Source organism: Barbatula barbatula, assembly GCF_947034865.1.
Source record: "Barbatula barbatula genome assembly, chromosome: 22".
Taxonomy (NCBI): Eukaryota; Metazoa; Chordata; class Actinopteri; order Cypriniformes; family Nemacheilidae; genus Barbatula; species Barbatula barbatula.
Genome location: NC_136785.1, coordinates 3,861,437 through 3,878,390, shown reverse-complemented (window position 1 = coordinate 3,878,390; position 16,954 = coordinate 3,861,437). Strand labels below are relative to the sequence as shown.

The following is a 16,954-nucleotide window of genomic DNA, read 5'->3' as shown; positions in this document are numbered from 1 at the left end:
TGTTAGTCGAACCTCCATATTGAAAAAGGCCCCAGGGTGTAGGCTTTATTTGAGTTAAGTGCTTGCACCACAAATACAACAAGCCATGATCCATAGTGCTCGATATGATGATACACCATGGCAAGGGCACCAAAAAAGAATCATGGCGGCAGAAAGTGTTTGGGATACTTTCCGCTCTGCATATAGTGGATTTACTAATATGCTGAAAATTACTTAAGTTTAAATAGATGAATCTACCAATAAACAAATAAATGAACCAGTAAATGAATGAAACAACAGAAATAACATATATTATGTTTTCACTCGCCCATCAGTGCTCTAGCGATGACAGTGAGTCATCATGGTGTATAGGACACTTGCTAGGGTGTCAAACTCTCGTATCACAATCGTACTGATCAGCGTTTCAACCCTACAAGGAGCAGATATGGATAGGACTGGCTGCACGTCTAAATTAATTGTTTATGACCTTTATCCCTTAATTTCTGCATTTATGTCTTTACTTGTTCATTTCTTTATTCGTGTACTTTATATACACTTTAATTCACTGCTCATCCTCCATAGAAAACAACAATTTGTGAGAAAATGTAAGGGAAAGAATATGCTCTGATGTAATACACGGCCTCGATGGCTGATGTTATTGATGTAAGGATGGATGATGTGTTTTGACGTATCTAATTCACTGTACAGAAAAATGACTCTATGAGTATAAGTTACCTCTCTTTTAGAAACGGGCTTGAGTTACCCCGCTTTCTCGGGTTTGACATACCTCGCATTCTGAAATGGATACCAGAGAAAGCGGGGTAACTCAAGACCGTTTCTGAAAGAGAGGTAACTTGTACTCAAAGTCAGTAACCATAGTAACTTACTTTGTGAACCTACACCCAGAGTTTCTTTCGATCTCCTCCCCCTTTTTAAAAAGCAAGTGGTGCACCACATTCATTCATTTAATAGAGTCATTCATTGCACACATTTTGATCACATCTCATTGACTTAAATGTCATATGTGCTTTTATAGAGGATCCTGTATGTGAAGAAGCTGCAATAATTCATGCTTTGATTTCAGGAGAGCAATTTAGGAGCCGAGTGGAATTTTATCATTTCCCTGTGCATTTGTATTTAAACTGTACCATTTTTCTTTATAGTGAAATCAAAATATATCAAGACCAGGTGGTACATCAAAACATCATCCATCCTTACATCAATAACATCAGCCATCGTGGCCGGGTATTACATCAGAGCATATTCTTTCACTTACATTTTCTCACAAATTGTAGTTTTCTATGGAAGATAAGAAATGACTTAATAGTGTATAATAATATAATATTTATAATAGTGCATGCAAACAAAAACCTGCCAATGACACTGCACGTCATGTTCGTGATAGGAAATTATTTTCAATGCCTAGAAATTTCACGTCAGCAATTTTTACACCTTCCCGATAAAGCTTAAACACAAAGTACTCTGGGTGACTTGTTTCAAAGTATGTTAAAATGTACACTATCAGTGCATAAACTACACCCTACTTGCTTAACAAAGCCCTAAGCTGTCAAAATGTACTGTAAACCAGTTTCATGTATGTGTCTTGCTATATAAAACTGTTATTCCACACACCTTGCAGGTTTCATAATATATACATTAAATATTGATTAACATGAAGTGTATTTATGTAGAAGAAAAACAAGCTTTTATGTTGTCAAGTTCACATTTTATTGAACCGATTTAATACGTTTTCAGGTGAGCAGGTTGAATATTCCGTTACAGTCTTAAACATCCCCCATCCCAACTTCAAAACAAAGAGATGACAGTGTTATGAGAATCTTGGCTTATTATCCAACAGTAACGTCTCTCTTTAGTGGTGTCAGAGGCTTATAAAGTCTCTTCAAACAGGAAACACAGGTGTTGGTCACACGTCACCAAATACTTCCCCAACCCAAATGAAAATGCTGTTTTGCATGTATAGATACACAATCTCCCTAGCAAACAACACTTATTAGTGTCATCCCAAAACTTTAGGGTTCATCGTGGCTGTTTGATTGCCAAGTAAGGGAAAGTGTCTGTAGTAAAGTGCTGTTACAGATCTTGTTTAAATAACCACAACGTGTATTTGGTTGTCAACCGATTAATCCACAATTGGGACTAAAATGAACAGGAGCCCACACAAGAACCCATTTTGGGGAGTTTGAAAACATGCCCAGGGCCAAGAGCACGTAAGAGCCCATCTGCCGACCCAAATACAGAAATTGTTGGTTGAGAATGGCTCTCTTAGGTTTTTATTTTACAACACCGGAAACAAAAAAGAACAACCCTCCAACTTTAAACAAATGGAATCACTGTGAGCTTGAAATCAACAATTAAATATGAACATCTAAACGTGGATGTTTAGACGTTTCTTTGTTTTCAGATGCTTCCCCAAAAAACCCAAGCAATCATCAAGGAACACCACGCCAATCAGAATCCACCATGGATATTCTTTATCCGGTGAGAATTTGCATAATCATGTGATGTGTTATTTCCCAAAACGGAAAAACACATATGAGGGACACTGTAAGTGTTCAGCCATGCATCAAGTTGGAATAATCGGTGTTCATTATAGATGCCCAGGTGTCACTCAGAGAAACATGTTTTATTTTACACAAAAAACACAGCACAAAGCATATTTGTAGTTTTCTCTTTTTGGCAAAATGTCCTGCCACACAGGTTTGTAAACAATGTTTCCCTCAATCTTTAAATAGCTCTCGACTTATGATACTGTGAAATAAAGACTTATACTTTAACGTATCTGTGATCACTTGATCATTTTTCAATACTCTTAAAGAAAATTCCAGCAATTCCTTTTTATCCAGAACCAAAAACAAACAAAAAATATATATATAGCTGTTCATATTTCATAAATAACTCTGCTCTGAGACATGTAATAATTAATGAATTGCATGTGAAATGGATATACAGGGCTGTCTCTGAATGATGCGTTTCCTTATAAATCAGTAGCACCTTTGCCTCAGACGGTTCGATGGTTTTCTTTAAACAGAGCAGACCCAAATTAAGAACATGTAACACCAGCCAGCTCGATCCCAAGCTCTGGCTGTTCAAAGAAAGAAAATATAGCAGCTTTTTTTGGGATTTTTATTTTCTATTTTTTTTCCTCTTTTAGACTTCTATATTCCACCCTACTTCTCTCTCCTCATAGCATCTGACCCATAATTCTTCCACAGAATCAACAAAAACACTGACAACGCTCCCTCACCACCCCCTTCCTTGCTTAACTCACGCATACACACATTCACACAAACAACTATCGCTCACACCTTTTCATAAATGTGCGCTGGACCTGCGATGAGGTCATAATCATTTCTCCCCACTGCCCTGGGTGCTGGAAAGTCACGGATTCCACATCAACATGGATCTGTATTAATACCTCAAAGGCATCATTTGCACTGTGGGTTTAAATACTGATGCTGATCAAAAATAAAAACGGGCCCCCAGGAGAAAGGAAGTTTCAAGGCTCTTGGAAACATGGCCACTTTTTCACAGATACTGGCTCAGTCACCACAGACAAAAGGCTTCAAGAAATGCGCATCGTAAGGCCCTCGGTTTGCATTGCATAACTATCAATATGTTTTCTTTTCGCCTTTGAAAATATGTTTTTGTCCAAGAAAAAGAATTAAGTGCTAATCCCCTGAACACGTGACATCACTAGCGGAAGACTGACTTCCTCTTTTCTTTAAAACAAAGGGTGGCGTTCAGAAGAACCAGCGCTTAGAATAAAGGGATAGCAAGAAGGAAAGATGAAGAATAATGAAGACTATGTGTAGAAAGAGGGGAGTGGGGAATCTGTAAAATAATAAATAAGGAGTTGTTCGATTCCCACGCTCCCTTTAAAGATGGTCCTCTGAGCATCAGGTGCACTCAGATTGAAGGGAGTTGCTTGGTCCCATGCACTACAACCAGGACTGTGCCCTCCTCTTGTCAAAGTCAGCGATGAGTCGTTTGATGTGGGCCAGTTTGTTGTGCAGGTACTCACAGCGTTGTTTTTCTTCATAGTAGTTTGGGCTGTGCTGTAAGACATATATTGTGTCAAATATATTTTTTTATTATACGAGTAAAGATTTTGTATTTACTTGCAGTGGGCGTGGCCCAACTGAATTAAGAAACAAGATTAACACTTACCTGTTTAATATTTTTATATTCTTGCAGCACTTGTACATGTACCTCCTGTTAGAAAAGACAAACATTGATATTTCTATAAATTATCCAGACCAGCAATGTTTGAGCAAATATTGAAATATGCAATGCATTAAGTTTCAAGACTTTCAAGTTATTTGCTTACATGGTACTCTTTGGTTCCTGGTGCCAGTCTCCTGCATTTGGCGTCAAGTTGCGTGAATCGGCGAGCAATGCTCTCAACGCGGGCATGAAGGATACGATACTCATCATACTCTGCATTGAAGTCATCCTTATATCGCTGCCTTTGATCCATAGAAATCACTGCAGTGTATTTACTGAAAAAATACAACAAAAAACTACAGTTAGAAATAGTCTCTGTGGTTTGACTGTACGTACTCATGTATGTTAACAAAGTATTCAAGACACCAGATATCATTTTTGATATTTCTTTAGTAGTGGGTAAAGGACCGTGACATCATATACCCACAAATTCTTCATACAGTGGTCTACTAGTAAAATTGATAAATTGAATTATTCAGACCCTTTGACTTGGCTAAAGTGTTTTTACTTTAATTGCTAATGTGACCTCTTAACAATACAGACTCACTGAACAAAATGATACGTTGCTTGGTAATTCTTTGCCCTTAATTGGCATTATCTAATTGTGTACCTAAATGAAACAGCTGAGAGCTGTTTCACCTTATTCATTTGTGAGACAGTCTAACAGAAGGATGGCCAAAACTAGTAAAATATCCACTAATATGAGAGGAAAGGTGCTCAAATTTTACCAGGAGGGCATTATATTCAGAAATATAGCGAAAAAGATTAGATACTTCTGTTCAGGGTGTCTGCATACATTTGGGTTTGACTATCTCAGTGCAACCTACAGTCATGCAAAGTGCGTTATGCATAAACCATAAATCCTCAACAAGATGTCAAAGTTCACTTACGCGATGTAATCAGGCTTTGCTGGTACAGGAAGTTCAGTGCTGTGGACAGATTTGTCTTTGCCAGCTGTGAGAAAACACACGTGATGTACAAACATGAGAAGCTGCATTTTCGCAACCACGCGTAAACGATAATGTGTTTGTCACATTTATGTTAGTCAGTTTCTAAAGTCAAAGTAAATGTAAACTGATCAGACTAACAATTATGGCAAACAGCTGGCTTATTTCATATTTTTTGCAATCGCTGGCATCTTGCCTTGGAAATATTTGGCTTCTGTTCAGCAATTGTTAGTCATACCCTTTACAATTACAGTAAACTAGGGATGCTCATTTTGGTTAATTACCCTAACCGAGAACTGCCGCTTGTTATCCAAACATTAACCGTTAACTGATAAGATTTGAATATTAAATGTATCTTCAAACATAAATGTTCTGATTTGACTCAATGGTGAGTACCTTATGTTGTAATCCATTCAACCCATTCTGTGATTGGAGGTCTGACTCAATTCACAATGAAATTTCATACATTTCAAATTACATTTATGCATTTGGCAGACATTTTTATCTAAAGCAACTTAAATTGCATTGTACATTTTGTTTCTAAGTATGTGCAATCCCCTGGGATCGAACCCACAACCTTGGCATTGCTTGTGCCATGCTCTAACCACTGAGAATTGACTAGAAACTACATTTTTACAAATTTTGGGCAACAAACATTGGAAATACTGGCTCTTGCCAGAAAGCTAAGTTTCAATATTGCATACAAACCTGCGTCCGGCTCGCGGGTGATGTTGGCAGGAATGTGTTTTTGTTCTGCCTCAATGCGGTGCTTCTTCCTGGGCTGTGCTTCTTTATCACAGTGGTCCTCTTTGCGCTGCTCTCTGTCTCTCTTACGCTCTTTATCCCTCTCTCGCCCACCTTCCTGGTTCCTCTCCTTCTCTTTGTGCTTCTTTGACTTCTTGGGCTTTTTAGTGCCGTTGCCATCATGGCTGCCCGTAGGCAAAGCTGCGGCGGAGAGGTTTCGGCTGCTGGTGGTGGTGGAAGTGACGGTGGTGGTCGAAACAGTACAGGTGGAGAGAGATGCGGAGGGGGAGGTTGTGGAACCTGGCTGGCTGGGGGGGCTAGGTGTTTGGCTGCGTGGGGCATAGCTCTCCGAGGAGTTCCCGCATATGGAGCTCTGGTCCAGGGGTAGGTCCTGAGATCCACGGCCCTCTGGCGTGCTGGGGGAGTTTGAGCTGGAGCCCGAGGCAGGGTGGAAAGAGGGTCCCGGACAGGCGGCTGTGACTGGGGGTGTGGGTTTTTTGTCCTCGGACTGTGAAGGATGTCGTCCTGATGAGGCAGGGGGTCCTCGGTTACTAAGATGGGAGATTCGCGGCTTCTTGGACATCAAAGGGTCGATGAAGTCTGTCTCAGGCTGGCGCTTCTGGACACCGGGAAGAAACATGATTTTAGTCAACAAGCAACTTTTAGTAGTGAGACACTTATAAAAAATGTAATTCAATGGTATAAATGTGTCAACAGGAAAAAATTCTGCTTTTATCCAGATGAGATACTAATAAACATGGAATAAACATGAATACACTGGGTTATCCAAAATTCAACATTGTTATTTAATATAGAAGCCATTTCAATCGGTGTATTTTCAGCAATATTAATGAGATTCTTACCACTGGGGACGTGGGCTCTTTGTTTGGACTGCTGGATGAGACCGACTCTGAGTTCAAGCCCAATTTACTGTTAGAGAAAGGAAAGAAAACTTTAACATTGAGCTTAGCCAAATACTATTACGTTCTTCTCTACAGGCTCTCAAATATGATTTTGCAAATGAAGAGTCCTTTTTTTATTCAATTGTATATTAGTAAGTCTTACCGTGCCAGGATTCTGTCAACCTGAATGCGATCATCCTCCGTGTAGCCCGGCCAGTCCCTCTGGACCTCACGAAATATAAAGTCCTTCAGTGAATACGAGTTATCCTTAGGGTTCAGATTGGCAACCTATAAGAATAAAAAAATTAACATGTGTTTATACATCTGTCTCAGAAAGAGGACAAAAGATCCCATATTGTAAAACTAAAATAATTAAAAACATGTCCTCATTAAATATTATATATTATTTTCTACATGATGTATTGACAAATAAAACAAGCCTTCATTTGGTGGCTGGTTTTACAATTCACACCTTTACATCTGAAGTATTCATTTAAATGTATCATTCACAGTAAACATCAAAAGTTGCAACCTCAGTCAGAAATGTTTACTTGTTATTTTAGAAAACAAACCCAACAGTTAAGACAAAAAGGAAACAGAATACTTAAGTAGGCACACTCAAGAGTGAGAGATACACAAACACTAAAAATAGGAAATGCAAATCAACGGTTAGGCACCGGGATATAGTGTTGCTTCTTTCGTTACAACCTAGCGAGAGACCGTTTCAGACCGACCTTGACCTTCCTGCATTTCCAAAGAAGGAGATAGACTCATTTCACAACTTCCCCTTACAAAGCATAAATAAAATGTTTTAAGTCTGAAAGGGAATTTAAGAAAAACTAAACAGAATATTTCTGTTGAAACAAATGGGGAAATCTGTAAATTTGACCTCTGATACGGTAGAAAATCACTTAACAACTGAATACAGCATGACCTTAGATCAACTCTATCTAGTAAACATGTCTCTCCAGCTCGCGAGCCATTTAAGTGTGTGCTCATGTGCGTAATTGCTCTAACAGGTTTAGTTTACGTTTGCTTAATTTGCCTCGTGTTCTACATTTAGAGGTGAAAGCATGACTTGCATTAAGTGACACTGGGGTTATGAAGCCTATGGGGAAATTTCAACAATGTGCTGATCTTATCTATGCTTTACATCTGTGTAAACCACACGCACAAAGAAACATATACTTAGGACGTGCTGTCACGCTTCCCGATCGGTGTACTCTGCTGTGTCGGTCTTACCTGATGTAATGTGGTACCCATAGAGTTGCGGTCTTTCTGGCTAACGCCGTCTCGCTGCAGTCTGCCCAGCACCTCCAGTTTCTTGTAGGAGCGCAGAGCCAGAAGATGGATGACACGGTCCCGGTAAGGCCGCTGGGACACAGGGTTGTTGGTAAGGCACTTGCGGATGGTGTTGGCTGGGTTGAGGGGAGTGGTCTGCTTCCTCTCTGGAGCAGGGTCTGGGGCTGAGGGGGCTGGCTTTCGGGCCTGGACTTTTTTGTCTGTGCAAATTACATTTATAAAGAGATTAGTCAGAAGAAAAGTACCACATTTTATACATTCTATTCATATAATATGATACTACATCAGCACGTGTCAGTTGCATGCATACTTTAAAGCAGCCAGGGAAAGCATCTGAGAAGCTCAAAAGCTATTTAAAGGATTAAGGCTAGCAACTCCTTCCCCATCATTCTGGCTTACTCTTCCTATCTCTCCCTCCCTAAACATGGGCTGATAACTGGATGAGGTCCAGACACAAACACTGTTTCACTGCCTCACCTCCAGCCCGTTGGGTGAAACTCTTACGTCACTGGATAATAAGCTTTGGCCATCACACATACAACTCAAGTCTAAATCCACATACAGAAGGCAAGCTGGATCAAGGAAAGGAACATGATTTGAATTCCTACCGCTGTGGATAAAACTGTACCTCTGTATGCATTGGAAAACGCTAGATCTGGAGATTCAACACTTAAAAATGGAAATCTCTGGTTTATGCATCATAACAGGTCCCGTGTTTACAACATGAATCCTGTTTTGAAAGCTGTGATTTTTTTTTATAAAAGTTGTACTTCAATGGCTGATAGCAGTGCTTTACAAGGAAATTAATATCAGGACACAACATGTTAGGATGGCTTTAACCATGCTGTAAACAATGCACACCAAAAGTACAACATGCTAAAGACAACTTTTGTCCTCATTTATTAAAAATCTAGACACTACAAATCAACACGTTGACCACCCTGCCCATCCCTCCTCTAGACTTCTCAAATTCTCTATTGTGTCTCTCATATGAAACACACGCTCACACAAAAGAGAGCGAATTTGTTTCCTGAAGCCCAGCTGCTATTGCAAAGCCTTACTTGAAAAACCCCTCTTTAGCCTTCTACCATTTCCTTTGGCTGCAAAATGCAAATGCCCCCTTAGGCTGCGGCTTAGCGCATATGGAGGAGGTGAAACTGACTTTTCCGGTTCTGCCGTAGAAGCCAGCTGTGGTCAGGAGAACGGGCTGCCAGAAGGTAGCGACAACTGAACAGGTGCCAAGGGACAGATTCTGTCTAACGTGTGGTGAAATACAATGAGCTGGATTCGAGCTTCAGTTAAAGTAAAAAAAACTGTAATACCCTTTTATGTTGAGATACAACAGGTTTCTTGACATGTCCCCTTCAGTTTCCACAATGAAAGGCTGCTTCTATTATTTAACAACCTGTGCAGCTGTTTCTTCAGGTGACATTAGCTGAATATGTCTATATTTTGTAACTATATTATACATCACTTCCTGTACAGCTCCTAACTGATTTAAAGGAATAGTTTGCTTTAACATTTCATGATAATTCACACACCCACATGTTATAGAAGACGTCTGTGTGTTTATTTCTTCTGTTGAAAACAAATTGAGGCTTTTGAGAAATCCTTTAAAGGGTTCTTATCCATTTAACGGATTTGAGGTGAAGATTCAAATTTCAGTTCTTCACAGCTTCAAAAGGCTCTACACGACACCATCCAATGAATAAGGGATGTTGTCCAGTCGAAATGATGAGCCATTTTGCAAGACAATTAAAACAATTATATACTTTTAAAACATAAACATAAAAACATGTAGCATGTCCACGACTTCACATACTACGAGATCTCGTTGATGCAAGTTCTGACCCAGTGTGTACAAGTGTTGGAAAAGAAGACCGTTCAAAAGTTTTTGGATGTTGAACGACATGTTATACGTCGTTGTGCAAGATTATCGTTTTAAAAAAAGTCATTTAGTGTGCATATAATGGATGTTTAAATCTTTTGAAATTGACATCACACTTAACCTTTTGCACGTGATTGCGTAATACAGAAGTCATGTAAATATTTGGTTTTCTTGGAATATGACTAACACCCTTTATCATGGGTTGGTGTCACGTAGAGCCTTTTCAAGCTGCGATGAAATTTACATTTGGACCTTAACAAAGATTCCCCTCGTTAAAGTCCATTATATGGATAAGAACCCTCGAAAGCTTTCCTCAAAAGCATCAGTTTGTTTTCAACAGAAGAAATAAACACACGGACGTCTTCTATAACATGTGGGTGTGTGAATTATCATGAAATTTTAATGTGAACTTCCTTTAATAAACATGCTGTATGTGCAGAGATGTGTGAACTGGCCAAGCAAGTGTACATTTACATTTAGGCATTTGGCAGACGCTTTAATCCAAAGCAACTTACATTGCATTATCTCTTACATTTTACATAGGTATCTGCCATCCCCTGGAAATCGAACCCACAACCTTGCATTGTTAACGCAATGCTCTTACCACTGAGCTACAGGAAAGCTACAAAGTCTACATACCAGACAAAACCCCATGACAATACTCTCATATCCTTTCAAAAAAGGATTTAATGTTTTACTATTTGCACATCTGAAACCGGAAACCAAAATCGAAACAGTGTCTTGAGTAAATGATCAGGTGTTGCCCCAAACTGGTTGCCTGATCAAGATCCATTTCAGTGAAAATGCTAAATGCTTAAAATTCTAAAACATGGCAAAGAAAAAGTAATACCCAACCCTTGGTTATCTTATTCCATGTGTACAGTTTAAACTCAAAGTTAGTATGTGAATTCAAACACGGTCAAGTACCTCTAATCGGCCGTCCAGGTTTGATGAATTTGGTGCCGTTCTTTCGTGTATCCTCATCGGCTTGAGCCATACGTTCTTTGGTCACCTGGAAGGAGTCGTTGGAGGCACATACTGTCATTTTTTCTTGAATTGTTCCCAGCGAGGACAGGTGGGCGACCCCAGAACTAACAGGCACACGGAGTGGCTTACAATTAGGACCAACAGTAAAATTAGCCATCATAGGACCACAATTTCTGGAGGCTGACTCTTACCTGGATGCATACTGGTGGATACACTCAAAGCTTCCTTGAGGATTGTCTTTGCCAAAGTTGGACAGGTAAAAGTCGAAGTTTTGAAATCCATCTGACTTTGGGATTTTAATGCGCTACAAGGAGAGATGCAAAATAAATCTCTAATAGATGCCAAAAGTATCTCTGACAGATCAGTGTGTCAAGGCATCAATGTAGTGCAAGTCTAAGCCATCATTAATGGGATAGTTAACCTAAAAATGAAATTATTTTCAACTTGACTTTATTGTGCAGAAGACAAAAAATAAAGATCATTGGTAACCAAACAATGCTGGACTTTCATTGCATGAACACAAAACTACTTTTCTAAAACATCATCTTTGTGTTCCACAACAGAAAGAGGTATACACCATTTCAGAACAACATGACAGTGAATAAATGAGGACAACATTTGTATTTTTCAGTGAACTTTTTCTGTAAAAGTGCATCCTCTATGGCTTAGCCAATCCCAGAATGTGCTGGAACCATCCCAGCAAAGCTATACAAGAAGGTTAAAGCAGTCAAAAGGAAATGGCATATTAATTATTGATAATTTGGAATGATTAAGTAAAAAAGCTTAATCCACTTAGAACAAATGACCCAATATTTTCTTTTTCTGGGCTTGGAGCACTGCTTTATTTGCTAAGTAAATACCAATCTCTATTAAAACAACTGTAACCATTCGCCAAGTCATCTTTCAGGCTATTGAGAATAACTGAATGTTCCATATCGTTACTTATTAGGCTTCAACCCAGCTTGGAAGTTGCTTATATATATATATATATATATGCAAGGCAGTTCATCAGTAGATTTAGTTTTCAGAGTTCATTGTGACAGATCTTAGTGATAACTGGAGCACAGACACAAGGAAAGTGTATCTTAAGGGTGCCTTCATGAGGGTTAAACAGACAGAGCCGGAACACAGTTTGCCAGCCTAGTATTTATAGACACACCATCCGAACTAAACTACGGCATGCTGCACAGGGTGAGAGGTTAAACAGGCGCTTCAACAGTGGAAAAGTGAAAAGCTGCCCAATAAAACCAGAAAACACCAAAGGTTGCTTATTAAGGCACCAGTGTCACAATTATAGAGGACTTTGATGAATAGCTTCCACACTTCCACAGCCAGAAATTACACTTAAAACTCACTCATCTATGACAGTCACTCTGAACAAGACTTACCCCTTGAAGACCCTGGAAACGTATAGTTGCCTGCGACGATGGCACATTCTGAAAAAGTTTAGAATATTAAAATGTAAACAAGTGTATTTTTAAAAATGCACAAAAAAAGACATCTTAACATACAAAACTACATTTTGTAAGATTGTAAGTTACTTTATCACCTCTAGGGTCGAGAAGAGGGTGCAAACATGGGCAATGTTTGGTATAGCACATTACACATACTATATATATATATATATACACATGCACATTTTCCAGCAACAAGTGACAGCAAAATGTCAAAATGTGCCATCTAAAATGATAACACACAGCAAGCAATTCCGTCTCCCACAATGCACTCAGCTCTCATTTCTCATGCAACAAATGTAATGTTTGATCAGACCGCCAAATGTGAGGACATTTCACACATGTCATTTAACTTCACGCATTTCATTTGCTCCCCGGTCTGACTTCTCCCCCCTCCTGCGACCATACCTCTTCAGTTATATTCCAAAACTGCCCAAAGCCTTTTTCTTTCTGCAAAGGCTTGTTAAACAAGATAAGTTTCACAAGCCCCCCAACCCCCAAAAACACTTGCACAGAGACAAGATCGCATTACACAGTAGCACGTTAGACCAGTATCCAGTGTTCCGATAATTGTGTAGTTTAAAAGGATACTCCACCCAAAAATTAAAACTCTGTCATGAATTACCCACCCTCTAGTTGTTCCAAACATGAATACATTTATTTGTTCGGTTGAACACAAATAGAGATATTTTGGAATAATGTTAGCAACCAACAGTTCTGAAGCACCATTGACTGCCATAGTCATAACAAAAATGTTAGTAATTCTTTGGGTTCTGTTGAACACAAAAGAAGATATTTTGAGGAATATAGGAAAACAAACAGTTCTGGGGCACTTTTGACTACCATTTAAATTGTTCCTACTATGGCAGTCAATGGTGAACTTTTGGTTGCTAACATTATATCGCTCTCTGTGTTCAACCGCACAAATTCATTTATAGATGTTTGGAACTAGAGGGTGAGTAATTTATGACATAGTTTAAATTTTTGGGTGGAGTATCTCTTTTAACCACCAATAAATACGTGTAAGTGGACCGAGAAACATACTGTAAAGTACAGTACACATCATTAAGCAGCTTATTTAGTGAACCCGGTATAACAAACAATAAAAACAAACTATCCAACAGACACCCTTTCACATTTAAAGAGAGTCCTGAATTCTGGCCACCCAGAGATAGGAAACATCCAGGAGGTTCACGCATTTAACGGTCTTCTAGCCTTACCTGTCTTGTCCCAGAGGCCAGCGCTCAGAGATGAATAATGATTAACCACAAGCTCAGATGAGAATGAAGACCTGATCTAGACCAAGACAATGTAGGCTGAGCAAGCAAAGACCCGTTGAATTTGACATAGTGGTCACCAGTGAGAAAATTAAGGTAACTTCATAGCTTCCGGTTCCAGTCGAGTACTGAACAAATATATGGCAGTGTCTATTTATACTACTAACGCTGACAAAGATAAGGGTATATCTCTCCAATTACAACTGAGCAACAATGAGCCGTGTGGGACATGATCGTTCTTTACACCAATATGCATTCATATTTAACGTACATCACACACAACAGCGACGCAAACCATTTTATCTCACTTTACAATGCCGCAAAGCATGTGCTTTGTTTGGAAGCTAAAAGCCAGACTTGTTGAGATGCAACCCCCCTCCGATTGTGTGTTGTAACATTGAGTGTCAACCAAACATCAAGTCCTAATCAAAGACAAACAGTCCCAGTGTAAAGCGGCCAGGAACATGATGGCTTACCAAACTCATATTAGTCCCAAACAAGGTTCAACCGAATCGGAAAAACTCGGGTTTACTTGCTTCATAGGTGACCCGGGTTAGATGCGTTGGGGTCATTTTAAGCATCCACGCCCCCCAAAAAATCGTATTAAGTACAGGTAATCAGTCAGGATTTGGGATAGAATAAACTACCTTACGGAGAACCCAGCGTGCATTTTTTTTTACAACACGCCAGCTGTACCTTTAAGTCAAAAACTGCCTCGTAAGCACTTTGAGCACAGTGTGTGGAGCTTTAAAAAACCCAGACAATGCAGCTCTTCATTGAAGCTGCCCAATTTCTCCTAGTAAGCCGATGTAATCTCTTTCAACGCCTGCCTTTTGAATCGATGGAAATGCCCAGAAGTTTAATCCATTTCTTTATCTCACCATATTCATTTATGCAGGTTGTTAACCTACATATACCATGCAAACAACTTGAATGACCCACATGGAAATATTACACGTATCGCTTGCGGTACTAGTTGACTTGATATGAAACTGTATCAAAATCACATACTGAAAGATGACTCGTGCACAAAGTCTACATTTATAAGAAAAAGTCATGGGTTTCTCCACCTAACCACCTTGCCACACAGCAAAAGGAGAAACTCCCTAATGAACTAAACTAAAAGAGTTTGCTTTGCCTTTGAAGGAAAACACGGATGGTTGGCAAATTAATCACGATGATTCAGACGTTTTAACGACTTAATGCGTCTTCTTTAAAATACTTATAAGGTGTGTGTATAAGGGTTTGAAGCTAACGAGCTAACTCAGCAAGCTGTTTTTTTGAACAGATTGTCATGTTTTATACTACAAATATAAACTTATTTCGGCCTAACAATCATAAATGTAAAATAAAGACGACAAACATCATACAAAATGTCACATTTATTAACTTAATCGGTGTTGGAGTACGGCCAGGTAACGTTAGTGACATAGCTATGCTAGCAGGTCAGCTAACCAAACTTTAGTTTTCCGCAAAAATGACGTCATTTGCACAGACAATCTATTTCAAAACGAGCGTAATTTGACTGAAAATATCAAGTCGTCGAAGTGTCAAGCAAATAAAACGACGATATCCATTCATAAAGTTTCTCCTAAATGTTAGCATGTTGCTAGCATTTCTGAGAATAAAACAATAAAGCGTACTAATAACACCGCAATCTCGACATTACTCCGTTCGCACGTGCCTCACAATTCTCAGACTTCATAAACGTGTTAAAACATCATTATTGTGCGTTTTTTACTTAAAATAGCAGCAGAGAGGTCATAGCATTATAACTGATGCGTTGGCATTATGGCCACTGGAGTAACAGTTAACGTTATTTTTATCCGTTAAGAAATAACGTTTTCTTCAGTTCTGCTGGGAGTACAAGGGCATCGGCTAAAGGAGAACATATATTTTCTTTCGAAATGCGTGGCGTTATTTTATAAAATGACTAGTTGACATGTTTGTTCCAGTTTGGGCCATCGGACTCTCGCCCCTCTCTTCATATAAAACTTTCTCAGCACTCACCTTACAGTTTTGATCGTTTTCTAACGCTTTAAACGCCGATTCTGTCAGTTTAACGTGTAAAACTGAGATCCTGTCGCTTTTGCGGCCACAGTCGAATCCATATGTTTCATCCTCACAGAGCGCTGCCATCGTCTTCAGCAGCAGCCCTCCTCCACCATTAGTCCCTCTGACATACGTGCATACTCTCACTCTAGTGCGCGCTGAGAGAGAGAGAGAGAGAGAGAGAGAAGGGAGGGACCTGATCACAATTGCCTATTCACTGCTCTTTCTCATTTGTTGCTCATAAAGTTTGAAAAGTAGTGGTTGTTTTTGGTCTCTAACGCTATTATGCTATTATAAATTCTCCCTTGTGTTCACTATGTGTCTTCTATTCCCACGTGATGTAAAGAATGAACCGGTGTTCCCTCGGGAAAATAATCCATGCTTTTAATACACAGCAAAAGTGTGGCAACCATGTTGGCGGATCGATTATCACTAGAGATGCACCGATATATCGGACAATGATCGGTATCGGTTGATAAAAGCAATTTTTCAACTATTGGCCGATTGTTTAAAAATGGCCGATGGTCAAGGCACATATATCATGTCAATCAAAAGAGGACAGTGAATTTGCGCTCTGCGTACAGAAAAAATGGGTAAGACTATGGTTAGTGTAGAGTAACTATAGTAAATGTGTGGGTCCTATGGTTTTACTATAAATATCATATTATTTGCTGGTTTTCCTTAAACCAACAAAACCGAACTGTGAGACCAGTTAAAACCAGCCAGGCAGCTTTTAATTTAAGCAGTATTTTTAACAGGGAATGAAAAAAAAGGTAACATTGATACATATATGAATGTAAATTGGTCAATTTTATTTTTAAGGAATATATATAATACGGTATGTGCTCTCTAGACATCACTCACACCTTTTGTTGGTTATTAACTATTGTCTCAATGTTTGGCAGCCGGTAAAAAAGATTGAAGCCAGACATCATTATATTTTTTAGAATGAAGTTTTAGGGCTGTTGGGTATGCTTGCCACAGTATTGTGAAAAAGGTGTCAAAACATAAATTCATCAGTTGCAATAATTGTATCAGGTTGCGCAGGATGTATATTACTGTACGCACCTGAGAGTGTTTATACAGTAAATGATGACAAATCAGTGAATTGCATCAGGGTTATCCTGAGACATGTTTGGGCCATGATTCTGTCAACAGCGGGTGACACAAATGACAC

General features: G+C 39.2%; 1 protein-coding gene across 1 annotated transcript; it reads right to left on the bottom strand.

Moving 5' to 3' along the window:
* Positions 1–1,687: 1,687 nt before the first annotated feature.
* Positions 1,688–16,179, bottom strand: ell2 (elongation factor for RNA polymerase II 2). Its single transcript, XM_079486379.1, has 12 exons — positions 15,736–16,179; positions 12,383–12,430; positions 11,186–11,298; positions 10,935–11,098; positions 8,060–8,319; positions 6,981–7,105; positions 6,779–6,845; positions 5,880–6,534; positions 5,115–5,178; positions 4,328–4,499; positions 4,168–4,212; positions 1,688–4,055 (listed from the first exon to the last, which is right to left on the bottom strand). Exons 1-12 carry the CDS (start codon positions 15,862–15,864, stop codon positions 3,939–3,941), a joined length of 1,959 nt encoding a protein of 652 aa, XP_079342505.1. The 5' UTR covers positions 15,865–16,179; the 3' UTR covers positions 1,688–3,938.
* Between the last annotated feature and the right edge of the window lie 775 nt (positions 16,180–16,954).

What these genes read in the sequence shown, in the direction of transcription:
- ell2 (XM_079486379.1), bottom strand. Translation starts at nt 15,864, where the DNA reads ATGGCAGCGCTCTGTGAGGATGAAACATATGGATTCGACTGTGGCCGC. An exon ending in ATCCACCAGTATGCATCCAG is followed by an intron (nt 11,099 to 11,185) that starts GTAAGAGTCAGC and finishes TGTGCCTGTTAG; the next exon opens with TTCTGGGGTCGCCCACCTGT. An exon ending in AAGAGCCCACGTCCCCAGTG is followed by an intron (nt 6,535 to 6,778) that starts GTAAGAATCTCA and finishes CCCGGTGTCCAG; the next exon opens with AAGCGCCAGCCTGAGACAGA.